This window comes from Agelaius phoeniceus, chromosome 22 (assembly GCF_051311805.1).
Source record: "Agelaius phoeniceus isolate bAgePho1 chromosome 22, bAgePho1.hap1, whole genome shotgun sequence".
Classification (NCBI taxonomy): Eukaryota; Metazoa; Chordata; class Aves; order Passeriformes; family Icteridae; genus Agelaius; species Agelaius phoeniceus.
In genome coordinates, this window is record NC_135286.1 from 3,195,026 (window position 1) to 3,213,254 (window position 18,229).

Consider the following 18,229-nt stretch of genomic DNA (forward strand, 5'->3'; position numbering starts at 1 on the left):
GCAGCTTCACATCCCTCCATGATGTCAGGTGCCACCATGGAAGGTGCCAGTGCTTGTGTCAGCTCTGGCAGGGCTATTTTGTGATGAGTTACTGCAGGGTGGTTTTGGAGCTGGATTCAAACCTCCTGCTGCCTTGCTTCCCAGCGGCCTCGAAAGCACCGTGGGATTCAGTTGTTCCTGCCTGGGTTCAGCTGAGAGGATGGCGACAGAGCGAGCCAAGACTGGGGATAATCCCTCACCCCGTCCCGCGAGTCCAGGGCCTTGGGAGACCTTTAATCCTTTTGGATTAAAAAGAAAACTCTTGGACATGTACTCCAGAGCCTGAGGAGGTGATGGATGTATGGGTTAGGCCATGCCTACAGTGCTTGCTGGCACAGCTCCCGAGTCCAGCAAGGCAGAGAAAAACCAAAAAGCAAAAAAGCTCTGGGGATGGAGCAGAAGCCAAGAGCTGGGAGGGAAATGCAGCCTCAGCTCCGTCCAAATGAGTCAGCCCAGCTGGGAATAGGCCGCAACCACTTGACATTTCAAGAATTTATTGAGGTCTTTTGCAAACGGATATAAGAAAGAAACTAATGGGCTGAGAGACTCCAAAGGCAAGGAGAGGCAGATGACATGCCCACCACAGCTCAGCATGGAAAGCACAGACGTGAGCATAAATAACTCCTCGAGGCTGGCCCAGGCAGGGTGTCACCTCCCACGTGACACCAGGAAAGGGTGAGAAAGAATAAATCTGACAAACTCTTTTTTTGGGCAGTTTGAAATGAAGGAAATACTCGACAGTCACATGTACACGTGATGATGGTGAGAAATGCAAAAGGCAGAGGAAAGGGCTATGACATTTTGGGTGAATGTAAATCAAATCTGCCCGAGGGAGATCATTCCAGTTGGGAAGAGTTCTATATGGACAAGTTCCTGGGATAGGGATGGATCCTGCCTGGGGTGGGAGCAGGATACAAGGTCTGCCAGTCTGGCCCTCTCGGTGAGCCAAGCTGGGCTTTGGGAGCATGGACACACGTGGTGCTGGGATCTGCCAGCACGGAGATTTCCTCAGTCAACGGGAAAAGCTTATGGGAGATTTGAGACACGTGAAAAGAATAACTGTGGCAGCAGCAGGCACAGCTCCCGGAGCATCAGAGGTGGCTTTGCCTGCCCTGAACACAGCAATTAGCTCTGGCCCTTCCCAGCCTGGTGCTGCTGTGTTTTCCTTGGGTAATAGAAACACTTTTAGAGCTTATCTATAAATCAAAGCCTGGCCCACGTCCCCAGCTGTAGCTGTGGTCACTTGGCTCTCTTGATGAAGGAAATACTTGTCTGTCATGACATTGCCACTGGATTTCTGCAAACTTCTGCTCCTCACCCAGGAAAACGGTGTGGAAAAGAGGGCAAGGGAGCTGTGCAGTGCTGCACTATTTCTGGGGTTTGAATTCTGGAAAAAAATTCTCCAGTAAATTATTTCAATGTGTTTTCTCCCCCTACTTTTTCTTTTTAATTTTTTATTTTCCTGCAATGGTTTGAAACGAATTCGTTTTCTAGGTCATTTTGCATGGAATCAGAACAAGGATCTACAGCTGAGCCCACGAAGGAAGGAAAAAGCACACACACACTCTCTCACACAAGGCAGTGGAGAGAAACGCCAGGCGGGAGCTGCCAGCTTGCAGGCGGCCAAAAAAGCAGACGGGAAAACCAAACCGGGGCCGTCAGCGCAGAGAAACTGGGACACTGCAGCCCCACTGGTGTCCGATTTCAAAAGCCCATGTCTTACCACAGACACATGTCTCGGAGCTCTGCACTTCACAGCACCAGCGAGGGGTTCTGTGCTCCCCTCAATGCATGAACTGAGCTGCTGTGAATGCTAACAGAGCCAGCTGGGGCAGCAGGAGGGGAACAGGGCAGGAATGACCCCTGGGAGCTCCCACCGCAGAGCATCCCAGCTCCTGAGGAGCATGGACGTGGCCAGGTGGCTGCTGCAGCCCCTCCGGAGCTGTGTTCATCCCGTTAAGGACCCGTCCTGCCTGGAGAGGGGAACCAACAGCACAGCCTGGCCAGCAGAGGAACAATCCAGCAGGATGGGAAGTGGTTCCCAGCCATGAGCAGCCAGCAGTGGGTCTGGCCAGCACGGCCAGATGACACTGCAGGAAGGAGAGGTTGGCTGCTCTGTGGCGGAGCCCGGCCGAGCTTGTTCCAGAGCTGCTGCCAAGCTCTGTCTCGTGAGAGAGTTTCACAGGCTCACAGGGATGTTGTGTGGGATCAGTGTTTTAGCACCTCTCATGCTGTCTCCCAGCAGTGGGTGCCCCAGCACAGCACTCGTTCGTGGGTTTACCTGGCTGCAGGGCCATCGACATGGTTGAAATTAAGCCAAAATAAACCCCCAATGTGCAAATCTCTGCTTCAATGTTCTGAGCATTTCAGCATTTAGCAGCATCTCCTCCCCTGAGCTCCCTCTGTGCTCTGGGGCACCTATTTTTGGGTGAGAAAAGGTGTCTGGCACCCTGAAGAAACCTGTCACTCACCAGATGGCACCTGGAGGCAGGAGGGAACCCCCCAGCTCCGGGGCCAGGCTGGGGGGGCCCTGCAGAGCTCCCCCCGGGCCGGGGTAACCCGCAGGGGCACGGCACAGCCCTGCGCCGTCGCGGCCAGTCAGCTGAGCTCCCCAAGCAGGGCAGAAGGCCAGCAGGGATTTTCCTTGCCAAATTAGAGGTTAAGCAGAGATGGGAGCTCGGTGGGATCCAGGAGGCACCGGCTTCCCCAGCTGCCTCTGTGCGGCCCCACAGCCGGTGGCTCGGGCTGCAGCTGTCCCTGCGTCCCTCTCTCCTGTCCCCCACCTGTCCTCTCCTTCCCAAGGGTTTTAGAGGAGTAATGTCCAAGGGACTTCTGTGCTCGGTCCTGCCTCAGCGTCCCTTCTGCCTGGTCTAACCTGGCAGAGCTTGTCTATACCTCTCCTTGCCCCAGCCTGGCGCACTCTGCTCTCCCCACCATAGGCAGCGTTGCTCAGAGGCAATGCAAGTCACTCCCGTGCATAGGAAGAAGGGAAAAAAGAAGGGAGAACAGCAGGGAGAGATTTGAATCCAGTCCCACCAGCAGCTGAAGTGTTCCTGTGCTACGCTGGAAGGTTTTGGCTCTGGCTGGGATTCAGGGAGCAGCTTTACAACAGCTGGGAAGGGGGCAGGGAGGGGGGCCTTGTAGCACACTTCAGCTCCAGGTTTTGCTGTGTGTTTTCTGACACATGTGCTGGGCTGAACTCCTGATAAGCCATTCAGCCCTCCAGTAAATCAGCCACCGGTGGCCCAGCCTTCTCTGGTTTCTCCTCCCAGAGCCAAGACTTCAGCTCCTGGGAGGGTCCAGGTCCATGACAACCCCTAGGGAGGCTCCAGTGGCTCTCCCCAAGGGCCAAGCACCGACCTGGCAGGCCTGGATACCTGAGCCCAGCAGGGCCCCATCCCGTGGGGGTGCCAGCACTGGGCTGGGTGCAGGAAGGGCAGCTGGGGACAGGGGATTATGGAAGGCTGAGGGTGCTGGAGCCCCGGCTGTGCAGAGCAATGACCCTGGTGCCTCTGCCCCTCTGGGTGCACATCACTCAGTGGGGAGTGATTCAACACGTCTGGAGTTTCTGGTTGCTGCTCTCTGAGAGAGGAAATGTCTCTCTTCTGCTCTTCCCTTGCCAGGCTGGGTCTCAGCTCCAGCCTTGGCACTCTTTCCTTTCCCAGCTGGTGCAAAATGCAGACAGGGAAACGGAATAGGTGGAGGAGTGGAAAAAGCCTTGCCAGAACAGCTCAGGTTTAACAGCAGGGAAAGGCAGAGACAGCAAGTGCTGGGGCTTCTGTGCCTCCTGCTGCTGGGGATGGGCAGGAGGGCAGGAGCCAGAGGCTGGAGGGTCCCCTGTGTCCCCTGGCTCCCAGACCAAGGTGCCCTCCCAGCCCCAGCAAAGGGCTTCACTTCCCTGCTGAGCTGTGTCCACCCTGTCACTGGGTTAAAGACCCAAATGATCCGGCCATGCTTGGCCAAGTGTTTTGGACAGCAGCACCCTTGGCTGTGCCAGGCAGCTTCCAGGAGCCTGAAGGGTGGAGGGTGACAAGTGCCCCGTGGCTGTGAGGTGCCACATCCCCTTCCCACTGCCCCGTGTCCTTACACAGTGCCACAGAGTGCATCCCTTACCCAGGTACTGCCCTTTGCCTTCACGGAACGGGGGTCCCAGGGGTCCCTTCACCATGGGCTGCATGTACTTGACTTGAGCGTAGCCCCCCACGCCGCCTCCCGCCGCCGAGCCGGGGCCCATCACCATCACCAGCGTGCCCAGCATCACCGGCAGCACCACGACGTCCGGCAGCATCCTGCTCCCACGGCTCCTGCAGACAAAGCAACAGTGACATTGGGTACACACACCCCTCACCAGGACCAGCTGGGAGTCCAGGAATGATCCCCATGGGAACAGGACTCCCTTGAATCTGCCTTTTTGTGGGGCAGGTATCCTGAACACGTTGCCCCTCCTGACACAGCAGAGCTGGGAGATGCACGGTAAATACAGTTTATAGAATAGAATCCCAGAATCACTGAGGTTGGAAAGGACCTCCAAAACCATTGAGCCCAACCTGTGACTGATCCCCACTTGTCACTAGCCCAGAGCACTGAGTGCCACATCCAGTTGTTCCTCAGACACCTCCAGGACTCCACCACTTCCCTGGGCAGCCCCTTCCAATGCCTGACAGCCCGTTCCACAGAGAAATTCTTTCTGATGTCCAACCTGAACCTCCCCTGGCACAGCTTGAGGCTCTTCCCTCATCTTGCACTGTAACCAGCCATAGGGGTGCCCAGTGGAGTCTTACAGAGGCTGCCCTGAGTTTCTGTGGTAACTCTCACATCCCTTATGCATATCTAGCAAATATAAGAGGAGGGAAAAAGGCAGATGAGACCTGCAAACCCACTGAGCCCAGCATTGCTGTCACATCCCTCAAGTGAGCAGGGGCTCCTCTCACTTGGGACCCTGTGGGAAGCACAAGCTGCCACTGCCAAGCCCTGCCTTCCCTGGGGGCAGGGAAGGGTGCTGAGCCTCCCGAGTGGGTGCTGAACCTCTCAAATGGGTGCTGATCCTCCTGAGTGGGTGCTGAGCGTCCCAAATGGGTGCTGGGCCAAACCCACAACATGGGAACCAGAAATTTGCTGCGTTTGTGGCTCAACTGCGGCGCTTCGCGGGCAGCACCAGGAACTCGCGCAAAGGACGAGGGATGGGAGCAGCAGCCTCAGCCTTAAGTGCCTGTTTATTTAAAATAAACCCTCTTTATAAATATTCTCTTCCTCCAGCAACTCTCCCTGTCAGCTCCACGTGTGGAGCTGCAAACATATTGATTTGCAAAGAACATTTATTTTCGGAAGCTTAAACAACACGTGACGCCAAAGAGCTTTTTGCTGCTTTTCCTCCTTCTCACAATAATTGACCTGTGGTGGTTATTAATGAGAATTAAGCTCCTGGCCTGTCCTGCCAGGGAGCAGGGGCAGGGCTGCTGCATGCTGGGATTTCATCGGAATTTCCTGAATCGCTTTTGCTGAAGCAGCAGTGGAAAAAAAAAAAAAAAAAAAAGCTGCAGCCTAGAGAAAAAACAACCCAAATTAAAACAAAATTAAAGCAAATTAAGTCAAGGGAGCAGGGAGCCCTGGCATGGGATTGTTCCTGATGCCACAAGGGCTTGGCAGGTTTTTGGAGTCTCCAGGGACGAGGCAGCCTTGACAGCTGCTCTTGTGCCTGGAAAATGGTCTGGGAGTCAGCTGAGGGCTGGAGGGGACAGGGATGGCCCTGCCATTAGCAGCACGATGGACCCTGTGAGGATGCAGGTGGCTGTGGCAGATGCTGGAAGGGGAACTCTGCTCTGCCCATCCCACCAGAACCACAGGCCCGGAGCGGTGCCATTCCCACTGAGACACCAAAGCTGTGGCTGTGGGTTGGGTGGCACTGCCAGGGACAGGGGTGACAGCCACCCCCAGCCTCCTTGGCAGCACGGCCAGGGCCTCGCCGGCATTATTGTTTTTCTGTCTTCAGGGTCGAGGAGAGGAACGCTTCTTTTTATGAAGCATTATTTTACAAGGATTTGTTTAAGGGGAAAAGAATCCCATTCTAAGGGATTGCAGCTGTAAAAATACAGTTTCTGTTAAATAAAAGAGGAGAACAAACCCCTGAATCAGCTATTTACTTGTTTTCCTTACCTGGTATGACCCCTGTGCCTCCATCTCACCTCCCTCCCTTCCTAGCTCTCTCCTCTCCCACCTGGATTCACCCCTGCTCCTCCCGTTTTCTCGGGATGCTGCCATGGGAGCAGCACCCTGGGGTGGTTCAGCCCCTTGCTCCTGGGCATTGCATCCTCCTGCTGTGAGACCTCAGCCTTTGGAGAGATGTGGGATGCAGGGAAAATGGAGCCAGAGGGAAGGGAGAGGGAGGACAAGGGAATCTGACACAGTTTCATTGTATATTGGATATGAAACTGAGTTCCCTGCTCTGTGTCCTCTGTCACCCTCTTGATTCAGCCAGGTCATTCCAACTGCCCCAGTCTCTGCAGAGCAGCAGGGGAAGCCTGGCCTGAGCCCCCAGGTACGTGTCCCTCAACAAAAGGGGTCTCTGGTGCTGAGCTGTCCCCCCCAGGCCGTGCCCGGCACTGGGGCAGGAGGCCTCCTGCTACCCGCGCTCTCCAGGCAGTGATTTAATAACAATAAAATGGAAACATCTGGAGTCTCATATGATGGATAAAGTGTGCACAACGTGCTTGTGGAGAGGCTCTTTCATGCTTGAAATCTCCTGTGTTATGAACTGATAATTAATCACACGGAGCAGCCACACGATGCTCCCATCTCGCCTGGCAGGTCATGAATGGTGGCAGATCCATCATGTGTATAGGGTGGCTACAGACAGACAGACAGACAAGGGTCACCTGCCCATCCTCCTGGGGGTCCCCTGCCTGTCCTACCGGGGTCTGGGGTCAAGAACCTGCTCTTGTATGGTCAACAGAAATCCCATGAGATTCATTTTTTTTCCCACTTGGAGCAGGGGAGACGCTTTGGGGGTCCTGTGCTCCCGGCTCACTCCACTCTGCCTGGGCACTGCAGCCACCATACTGGGCACTGTCCAGCCAGGCTGCTGTCCTCCAGAGGCAGCTCCAGCCCCCCAGCACACTCCAGTACAACCAAAACCATCCCTTGACGCAAAGCCAAGCCCAGCAGGAGCTGCTGAGCCAGGAGGGTTCATACAGGGGCAGCACTTGAGGGGTCCCTGCTGTTCTCTGGGGATGCTGGAGCAGGATGGGGCCCAGCAATCCTCCACACTGCTCAGCTCTGGGGGGAGCAGGGCCCCGACCCAGCACCGAGACCCCTGGCACGACTTCAGAGCCGCGGCCGCCACGCTGACGGTGCGAGTGTCGGCTCCCCTGGCAGGCGGCGAGCAGACGTGTTAAAAACCTTTGGCACGCCATGAAAGCGCTGGGAACGGGGAAAAAATCTCACACTTAAACCATGAGAAAAGACAAGAAATGTCACCTTGTTCTTGCAGGAAAACAACCAGCCCGTGCTGCCTCCGTCGCTCCGCAACTGCTCGTGGCTTGTGCTGGGCAGCCCGGTGAGCTCCCAGCTTGTTCCTGGAGTGCTCCTGGCCATTGCCAGTGGAAGGGGGCTGCTGGCCCCCACACTGTCCCACTCTCCCCACAGAGCCCATGTCAGCACTCCCATGCCTGTGCACTGGGCAATGTTCCTGTGAACACCATGGCCCCGCTTCCCCACGGACACGGCCAGGGCTGTTGGCTGAGCTGCAGCTGATTTATGGCCCCTGTTACTTAAATATTAATGAAGGGCCTGGCCGGCCCCGCGCTTGCTCCCTTTGAGGCTAATTATTTTTTAAGTCAATATATGTGATCCACGGGGGATCTGCCATTGTGACTGAAGGTCGGCACAACGGGGAACTTGTTTATAGCCGGCAGTCAAAGCGTGGTCAGTTTGGGGCACAGCATGTGCTCTCTGGCACTCCCCCCAGCTCCATCCCCACATCCATCCCAGGGCCACGCCAGCCCCACAGAGGGGCTCAGGGATGAGGCAGGATGGGGAATTTGATGCACTTCAACTGCATGCCCAGGTGAGGCCCCATCCCATCCCCATGCCCATTGCTGTCTGCATCCTCTTCCTCATGCCCAAACTGTCCCCATTCTGTGCTCTGGGATCACAAGGCACAGCCACCACCTCTGGAAGGTGTGGCAGAAGCTGTCCCCAGGCTGGGGGGGAGCCGTGGGAAGCTCCTTGCCCTCGCCCAGGGCTGGGGGGATGCAGGGAAAGGGAAGCACCGGGAGCAGCCGGCGCGTGTGGGTGGGCTGGAGCACGGCTTGGCCGCCGCCGTGTCCCATCGAGCCGCTCCATCCTCCGGTCATTTACAATAAAAAATAAAGCAGGGAGGATTTCCAAGCCCAACACGGGGCTGGCCCGGCTCCAGCGGGAGGTCGATGATTTGCTTTGCGCTACACATGCTTTAAAAATAATAATAAACCCAGTCAAAAACGAAAAGTGAGCTATGAAGAGGGAGAACAGCACGTTGTTTCCGCAGGCTGGGCTGCGAAAGCCAAAGGCATCAGGGAGCAGCTCGGCTGAGCAGCGCCGGAGCGTGGGGGAGACTTGGCACCAGCCTGTCCTTGACTGCATGACACCTGATCCCATCCAAGGCTGCTGTACGCGCTGCCGGACCCGGAGCCCGAGCCGGAGCCTCGCCCGCCAGCAGCCCAGGGAACAAGAAAACATTTTCCTTGATGAAGAAAAAACACCCCACCCCATCTGCAGGGACCTGCTCCTGCACACAGTGCCCAAGCCTGGCCCTGGACGGAGCGGGATAGGCATGGCATGGCATGGCATGGCATGGCATGGCATGGCATGGCATGGCATGGCATGGCATGGCATGGCATGGCATGGCATGGCATGGCATGGCATGGCATGGCATGGCATGGTGTGTACAGCATGGTACAGCATGGTACGGCATGGTACGGCACGGTATGGCATGGTATGGCCCGACACAGCTTAGCAGATCATGGCATGGCATGGCACAGCACAGCATGGCCATGGTGCCCCCTGCCCACGGCTCACTCTGCTCAGGTCCTGCAGTGATGCCAGCACCAGGGGCGGTGGCACCGCTTGATCCCGCGGCCGCCGGGTCAGGGCTCAGCTCGAGCGGATTAGTGACCCCGGGCGTGTGTGCCGGGAGCGCAGCCGCAGGTCACGGCTCAGGGCTTAATCCCTCACCTCCAGCTGTCAAAACTCCTCTGCAGCAGCCCTGGAGGGTGTGCGTGGGGCTGAGGGCATCCCTGCGGATGGGCAGGCACCCAAGAGCCAGACGGGCACCCCCGGGTCTGGGTGGAAGCCCCTGGCTCGGAGCTGCAGCAACACCAGGTCCTGCCTGGGGCAAGGCTCAGCCTGGCTCACGGCATCCCTGTCGCAGACATCTTTTATGAAAAATCTTCTCTTTAGGATTGTTCCTCCTGAGAAGCTGAGAGGCCTCAGGAACAAAATGGAACCAATGGTTATCTGCTGCTGTGGAATGCAACAGGTGCATCTGGGATTGGTCTCATGTGGTTGTTTCTAATTAATGGCCAATCACAGCCCAGCTGGCTCAGACAGAGAGTCCGAGCCACAAGCCTTTGTTATCATTCCTTCCTATTCTATTCTTAACCAACCTTCTGTTGAAATCCTGTCTTCTATTCTTTTAGTATAGTTTTAATATAATATATATCATAAAATAATAAATCAGCCTTCTGAAACATGGAGTCAGATCCTCGTCTCTTCCCTCATCCTCAGGCCCCTGTGAGCACGGTCACACTGGGGTGCTGCAGTTCCCTCACTGATTACAGCTGGGAAGTCACCCACAGAGGTGGGTGAGACCCAAGGGACGTGTCCCCCCTTGCTCTGGCCCCAGTGGAGTTTCTGCACCCCAAATCCCCAGTCCCACCCCCCCACCAGCCTCCCCTCCACTGAAATACCAGAGCTGCAGCATTAATAGCAGGGTTCCCTGCCAGGTGCATAGTTTGACCAGTCGAATCACACATGCCAAACCACAGGTATTTTATGAGACGTTTCCTGTTATGAAGACATTTTTGTGGGGATTCATTTTTTTCCTCCTTTCTTCTTCCCCTCTCCTCCTCCTCCTCCTCTTCCCAGTGGGATGGTGGCCTGCCCAGGGGCAGCTGTGACGCTGTCCCTGAGGGCTGGAGGAGCAGAGCAGGAGCCAAGTGCCAGAGCTGGGCTGCAGGAGGGATGAGGGTGCTGAGGGTGTTGGAGGGTTCCATCCCCCTGGCTGGAACCCCTTTCCAGGGGGCTGTGCAGGGTCCAAACTGCTCTGTGAGCCCAGGCTCATGCCATGACCAAGCACAGACACTTGTGCCTGGCTCCTGGTGTGGGATGTGGAGCATTTGCCCAGACACCACCTGAAGGACAGGGGCTGAGAGCCCCAGGGAGCTGCTGGAGCTTTGGGCATCGCTCTCCAAGGACCCTGTGCTGGCTGGGCCAGCCCTGCTCCAGGGACAGGTAGGTCCTGGTGGGAGCAGTGGGAAGCAGTTGGAGTTTTCCCGAGGTCTGCAGGTCAGACCCACCTTGCTCCTGTGCAGAAATAACATTTCCTAAGGCAAGGGGTGTTTTGCAAAGAAATCTGCTAAGCCTGGAGGGACCCGCAGGGAGCAATTCCCATCCCAGGGAATTTGCAGGCAAGTGGCCATCAACCACAGACATTTAAACTTCCAGCCTCGTGCTAGGGTCACTGGATTCATTGTAATGAGCCTTCTGGGGCAGGGTGCTCAGGGCAACTCCCTTGGGGGGCTGCAGGCTTGGACATGTGGGGCAGCAGCGCTGTGGCTGTTCCAGCCCTGCCCACCTATCCCATGGAAGGGGACCCTGCTCAGGGAATGCAGTGGGAGCCCCTAACAGCACCTGGGGAGCCCTCAGTGGCTCTGGATGCAACGAGGAGCCTCAGCAGCAGCACCTGTTCTCCCAGGGAAAAGAGGTGCTGGCCTTGCACCATGGTAAATCCGAGCTCCAGAGCAGTGGGACAGCATGGAGCCAGCAGCTCCCAGTGCCCCAGGACAGCTGGTGCTACTGGTCAGTCCCTGGCACAGCATCCCCACCACGGTGTCCCCACCCTGTGGTTTTCCCACCTGAGCTCTCCACTCCTCCCTCAGCACCTGCCCAGGTAGGACAGCAGATGTGTGAATTGCTGTGAGAACATCTCCTCCTGTCTGAAACACCAGGAACATCCCCCATCCCTGCCCAGCTGCTCAGACAGGAACCTGCCTCGCAGTGTTTAGCCTAACAGCAATTTTATTTTAACGTCAGAGTTTGGAATTCTGTCTCCTTGGTTTTGCTGGGTCCTTTGATCTCCATTTCCTCTCCTTTTCCAGCATTTTAGCCACCCCCAGGTGAGCCTGGCTGCTGCCAGCCCTGCTGCCTGTGCCTGCCCGCCCATCAGCGCTCCCGCACGTCCTCCCCGCGGTTATCCTCCACAAAACCCCTGTGACAAATCACCCGGCGGCACCCGCTTCACCTCGGAGCTGCATCTCCTTGCGGGGGACTCCAGAGCTCGGCTACTGAGCCCCAACAGGGCAAGACCCTGCTTGGGGCACCCCTGGCTGCACCTGCCCGTCCCCAAGCACTGCAAACCCTCCCGGTGTGGCCATTCCGGGGCTGCCACCGCTCCCTGTCCCACTGGGTCGGTCCTTGGGGACAGCGGCGTGGCCGCAGGTGACAGGACCTGCCCGAAGCGATGCTGGGGTGTCCCAGCCTGGGGTCAGCCCAGGCAGGTGCCCTGTGGCCGAGGATGGTCCATGTCCCCCCCGTCCCCCCGCCGCCGCGTCACCGAGCCGGCCCCTGCGCCTCTCCTGGGGTTAACGGGGGAAAAAAATATTGTTTATGCTTCTCTAATATCGGCCTTCTGTTTTGCATTTGCCGTTTCTTCAAAGATAGGGAGCCGCCTCTGCCAAGATTCCAGAGGAGATATCCTCAGCAATGCCGACCGCGCTCCCCACCGCACTCAAAGAAAACAAATGTCAGGCCAAGGATTGATATGAAATAGTTTAAAAATGAGAAAAAGCTGCCTTACAGCTAGGTTTACATTAAAATAAATTTCAGGAGCGGGAGCCTCGGCTGCGTCCCTCCCTGGCGGGCGGCGCTGGGGGATGGGGTTACCTGCCGGGGCGGTGCCTCGGTCCTGCCTGCCTTCCCCTCGGCAAATCGCGGCCCCGCGCCACCATCGGCTTCCCCATCCCCTCGCCATGCCTTCACCATGCCCCTCTCTTCACCATTTCTATACCCATCCCCATCCCATCCCCATCCCCATCCCCATCCCCATCCCTTCCCCATCCCCATCCCCATCCCCATCCCCATCCCTTCCCCATCCCCATCCCCATCCCCATCCCCATCCCCATCCCATCCCATCCCATCCCCACCCCTATTCCCATCCTATCCCCATCCCCATCCCATCCCCATCCCCATCCCCATCCCCATCCCCATCCCCATCCCTATCCCCATCCCCATCCCATCCCATCCCCACCCCTATTCCCATCCTATCCCCATCCCCATCCCCATCCCTATCCCCATCCCCATCCCATCCCCATCCCCATCCCTATTCCCATCCTATCCCCATCCCCTGCTGCCCCCAAGGCCATGCACCATAAAGGAGCACTCCTGGCACAGCAGCCATGTGCAGCTGCTTCCCCATTTCCACACCCAGGGAAGGGGATGGAGTGCACGTTTCAGGCAGTATTTATGTTATTTAATTTAATTTAATTTCTGTGAGCTGATGCGAGACCCCAGCCAGCCCGAGGTGTTCAGTGGAAACTCTGACAAGACACTCCTGTATCCCACGCTCCTGTCTGGCACAGCCTCGTGCTCCTGCCTGGATTTCAGATTTCCCCTGTGCCCTGTAATCCCCATTTTTGGGGGTATCCTCTCTGCCAGGCTGTGCTCCTGGAGTCCCACAGCACCATGGGGCTCCACGCCCCCATCCCAATGGACAAACCCCACGTGCCTTTCCATTGGGACAGCTGTGGGTTGTGCAAAATCAAGCTGATTTTTTCCCAGAATTTTGTTTGGAAATAATTTGCCTGACGCTGTCACAAGATGTTTCACCATTGCTGAATCAGCTGCTTTGATTTTTCAATTTGAAATTTCTACTTTTTTTTTTTTTTTTTTAAAGTTTCCACATTTCCTTTGTCTCAGAATTGACAGTCTCACAGGGAATTCCAGTGGCCCTGCTTTCCTGAGGATTACACCAAACCCCCATGCCACAGGAGCCTGTGCAGGGGCAGCAGAGTCCCACAGGACAGCACCACTCCTGGACAGCTGGGTGACATGTCCTGGGGACCATCAGGTGCCACTCAGTGTCCCCACATTCACCATCCTTGTCATTAACCCTCTTTCACGTAGTGCCAATGTGCCACAACCCAAAGCCACACTCTCCTTTCCAGGCTGCAAATTTCCAGTTCAATCAAGTTTCCCATTGAATTTGCTCCAAAGGGTTCCAGACCACCCCCCTTACCTGGACCCCCACACCCAAAATTGTGTTCATCTCCCACTGCTCTTCTCCTCCCAATGTGACACCATCAGACAGCTCTGCCCTGCCCAGGGCACACAGCACCTGCAGAGCAACCAGCCCTGGACAGGGCAGCCCAGAGGGAAGTGGTATGGATTTCATGTGTCCCAGATCATCCCAGAGGAAAATCCACCTCTGGATGCAGGATGGAGAAAGGAGAAGCTGGGACAGTGCTGGGAGCTGGCTAAGAAAGGCCCAGAGGAGCCAGTGACCTTCACAGCTCCAGAGCATCTGCCCTGGGCATCGCTGTTACCATTGACCCTTTGCCAAGCAAAACTGGGGCCTTGGAGCTCCAGCATCAGTGGAAAGCAGTGCAGAATATCTGGAATATTTTCTTAGTAGGATTCATTTGTTTCTGTTAGAGACGCTGGCCCTGGATGGACACACAACCAGTGGCTGTCTCTGTGTCCCAGGGGACTGAGAATGGGATGGAGTCCAGTCCCTCAGGGTCACTCCCTGATTTTGCACCCCTGTGCTCCCATCTGCTCCATTCAAATGTTCCCATTTGGAAGCACCGGGGCACAAAGCCGGACCCTGAACCCGGGGACAGGGAGACGCTTATTACAAAACCTTTTGTTTGGGCTTGGAGCAGGAAAAGCACTCGGCTCCCTGCAAGTTCTGCCCCAGGCTGTGTCATGTGGGAACCTCCCTCAGTCCCCGCTCGGGACCCACTGCCCACAGCGTCTCCTCCTGCCAGGACCCCCTGCCTTGTCAAGGGGGCACCCCCTTGTTTGGGCACAGGTGCCAGGAGGCTGCCAAGGTGCTCAGGAGGGGGCTGGCACAGTTACTGCACCCCAAGGACCCCAATCATCTCCCCATGTTAGTTGCAGGCCCAGATTCTGGGGACAGACCCAGAGCTGGGAAAAGATCCAAAACTGGGTATCAGACCTGATGCAGGGATCAGACCCAACCTGGGGCATGCTGCTGCCTTCTAGGAAGTGGCAGACATGTGGCAGCCCCAGTTTGGGCAGGCACTGGGCATCTGCTGCAGGTGCCATACTGCCCTGGCATTTCTGAGCAATTAAATATGGAAAGAAAATTAAATTATTGCATTCAGCCCATTTTTCTAGCGGACAATCATAAAAAAAAACAACCCAAAAAACAAAAGAGAAAAGAAGCCTAAGGAACCCTTCAGCCTGGAGCTGGTGTGGGAAGAGCACAGGAAAAGCTCTGGAGGCAGGGATGGCAGGAGACAATGCCAGGGGAGGGTGAGGTGACAGCCCCCTCCGTGCCTCGAGTGGCTGCAGAACCCACCTGGGACGGGACAGGCAGCGCCAGCCTCAGCCCTGCTGCAGAAACCGGGGATGAGCAGAGCTGGCTGTGACTGCAGGGGTGTCTCAGAGAGCCCTGGGGCTCCACAGGATCCCCCCCAGCCCAGCTGCCCTGGCCGGGCTCAGCCAGCGCCCGGCACGCCCGCGGCAGCTCCCGGGAGCCTCCCTGCACAAGCCCACGGACATTTTCCACCGCTTTTACAGCAAGAGCATTAAAATGCTGTTTTCCGAAGGCTCGGCACGCTGAAATGTCAGGCCCTGAGTGGAATGGCGGGGGCGTGGTGGGAGGAGGGCTGTGGTCGGGGCTGGGTGCCAGGAACCCCCATCTGTGCTGGCCTTTGCCCCAAAGGGGGCACACCAGGGGCTGTGGTCGGGGCTGGGTGCCAGGAACCCCCATCTGTGCCGGCCTTTGCCCCAAAGGGGGCACCGGGGGCTGCGGCCGCCTCCATCCCCGGTGAGCGGCGAGCGGAGGCGGCGGCTCGGGGAGCCCTGCACGGGTCCTGCCCCTGCTCTTGGCTCCCGGCGCTGTCTCCTGCCCACTGCCGGGCTCCTTTTGTTGGGAAGTCAGGGCTGCCCCTTCCCACGGCCCCCGCTGGGTTCTGCCAGGGCCGGACCATGGCCATGATGAGCCAATGGAAAGGAAATTCCGTGCCAGGCCGGCCTCGGGCCCCTGCTGCCCGCACCAGCCCAGCGCCGCGGTGCCAGCACGAAGTGGTGAGGTTCACTCTCCTCCTGGTTCTTCAACAACCAGAGATGGCCAAGGGGCTACTTGGTGGCAGCCAATGCCCCCTCTGTGCATGCCCCAGGGATGCTCCCGCACCCAGCCCCTGAGCCAAACTCATCTCCAGGCACGGCTGTGTCCGCTCCTCCTCGCTATGGGGCCGGCGAGGGAGCAGAGCCCAGCCAGGTCTGGGGAACATGTCCTTTTAGGAGGTTGGTGGGAGCAGGGGTACATCCCAGCTGGCCAGGGCAGGGTGTCCAGCACTGCAGGAGGGGTGGGCGCAGTGGGGCTGGGAGGGGACACAGGGATCGTTGTGCAGGAGCGGCCAGGACGGGGTCGGGAAGCCGGGAGAGCCCCGGGTGTGTCCCGAACGCAGCAGCCACATGCTCTGTGTCAGGGCGGTGGGGATAATTCAGGAGCTTTCAGCACCACCCAGAGAGGTGTCCGACGCTTTTATTTATGAACCCACTGGCTCCTGCGCAGCTCCAGCCTCTCACATGCAGGAAAAAGCCCGTCGGAGCCAAGACAAACACAGCCAGCAGCATCCCTGCGGGAGGCAGCGCCGAGAGGGCCAAGGATGCTCCGGATGCTGCAGCGCCCGGCCCCGGCGGCCGGAGGTGGCCGTGCCCCGGCAGCACGGCCCCGGAGCCGGGCTCCAGCAGCACAGGCTGCCAGGGCATCCACACTGCTGCCCTCGGTGTGCTGGCTGTGCAGGGGATCCCAAATGCTGCCCCTGGTGCAGGGGGTGCTGCTCGTGGCCAAAGGCAGAGAGGGATGTGAATTCTCACAAGCATCAGGGTGAGGTCCAGCCCTGTGCAAGTGGCCAAAAGGGCTGCCCTGGATGGACTGCCCCAGCACTGGCTGCAGCCCCCAGCAGTGTGGCAACAACTGGGTTATTGTCAGTGTGTGCCAGGGACACGAGTGTGACGGGGAATTCAACAAACCCAGTGCTTTCTGCTGGTCCCAGCCCAGGCTAATCCCATAAGATGCTCTGTCAGCACAGTCAGCAAGGAGAGACAGCAGCTTCTGCCCCCTCATCTCCCCCAAGCACCATCCAGGGGCAAAGCAGTGCCCCAGTGCTCCCAGTGGGCCCAAGGTGGATGCAGACAAAGGCACAGCAAGCGCCAGCTCCAGCTCCAGCTGCTCTGGGGACTCAGCTAATGGGGTCCATTTGCTGGGTAGTTCTTGGAATAACAAATTGTATCATCCAAAAAAGCAAAACCACAAAAGGGGATCGGCTTGCAGCTCAGCTCACAAGAGCCCCTTGTCTGGAGGCCCCCTGCGCCCCCCAATCTCCCAGAGAAAACTCAATTTAACCAAAATAAACAGCAAACCCAGCCCTGGGCTCTCACACTCCACAAAAACTGGGGATCAACCCGACCCTGCAGCTGGCAAATGCCACCAGTTGGGCACCTGGCTGTGCCAGGCAGTGCTGGAGCTGCTGGCCACTCCTCTGGAATCCATCCAGCCAAAACTGAGCTCAGAGGGTCTCTGGCCATGGGGCAGACCCCAGTGCTGCTCCATCTCCCAGTCCATCCCAGTTACCCTCTCTCTCATGGAGGGAGAGGGCAGGGCTCCTGCAGGAACAGGGAAGACGAAGCCATGAGTTTCCTGCAGCAGGATAAAAGATGAGGATTGACACCTGCTAAACTCTCTAATCCCCCTACTCACCCCTGCCAGCTTCCTGGCAGGCTGGAGCCCACTGACCTGGCAGGAGGAGCAAACAAGGCTCCCAGCATGGCAGGGATGACCCCAGCCTGCAGCAGGATCAACTGGAGGGACCCACTGGCTCCTGGTTTCCAGCTCCCACAGGGATGTCCTGTGTCTCCCCTCATTGCCCCAGGGTCACCCAAGGTCACAAGCTCCTGTTTGCATCCTCAGAGGACAGAGTAGCTGAGATGCTCCCCTGGGTCCTGTCCTGGGAGGCTGCAAGAGGGGGAAGGCTGAAGGGAGGGGAGTTACTCCCCTTCCCAGTGGGTCAGGTCTCCAGAATAATGGGATTTTTGAGCTATTTCTCCTGTTGGGATTGGACACCAGGGACTAACCTGCCTCCCAAGCCAAGAGCCCTCCAGCAGCAGCCCTGCAGAGGTCCTGCCTTTGGCAAGGTGCCCCTGCCATGTCCCAGCAGTAGTGGACAGAGGTTTGTTTCTCCCACAGCTCTGATCTTCACACCTTCTCGTGCAGGGCAGGACCACCAGCTCCCAACCATTGTCCCCACACTGCTTCAGCCCCCAGCCACAGTCAGGTATCCCCAGCCCCAAAAATCACTTGAATTATTGACAATCTGAGCAGTTTGGTCAGATTTAGGACCAGGTTCCACCCCTGGACCAGCCAGGGGACTCAAGCAGATGGTCTGCAATGCAGGGACAGCACTGGGATGGGAATGGGAATGACCACAACCTTCACAGAGCTTTGGGGACAAAACACCTGGACTCCCACGTCCCCTGGGATCTCAGGATGGGATGGCACTGCTGCAGCTCCATGCCTGGCTCTTTCCAGACGGTCACTCCAGCATCTCTTCCCAGCTGGATGCCCCCAGGAGGCCGGGCCGTGGGCGACCCTGCCGCCGCCGTCACGGCCCATCTGCCGCGGGTAATTCCCGCCTGCCCGGCAGCGCTCTGGCTGCATTCCTGCCCTAAGTACCGCGGATTTGCT

General features: G+C 57.6%; 1 protein-coding gene across 2 annotated transcripts in view; it reads right to left on the bottom strand.

Moving 5' to 3' along the window:
- Nucleotides 1–18,229, bottom strand: part of COL8A2 (collagen type VIII alpha 2 chain) — a 30,434-nt gene that overhangs the window by 4,974 nt on the left and 7,231 nt on the right. Inside the window, exons 1-2 of one of the 2 annotated variants that reach the window (XM_077189597.1) lie at nt 7,513–7,763; nt 4,153–4,343 (exon numbers count right to left, since the gene is read on the bottom strand). In XM_077189597.1, the coding sequence (XP_077045712.1) occupies nt 4,153–4,327 (175 nt within the window). In that variant the 5' untranslated portion in view covers nt 4,328–4,343; nt 7,513–7,763. Of the gene's footprint in view, nt 1–4,152; nt 4,344–7,512; nt 7,764–18,229 lie in introns of those variants that run through there. The other variant, XM_054648402.2, reaches the window with a different exon arrangement.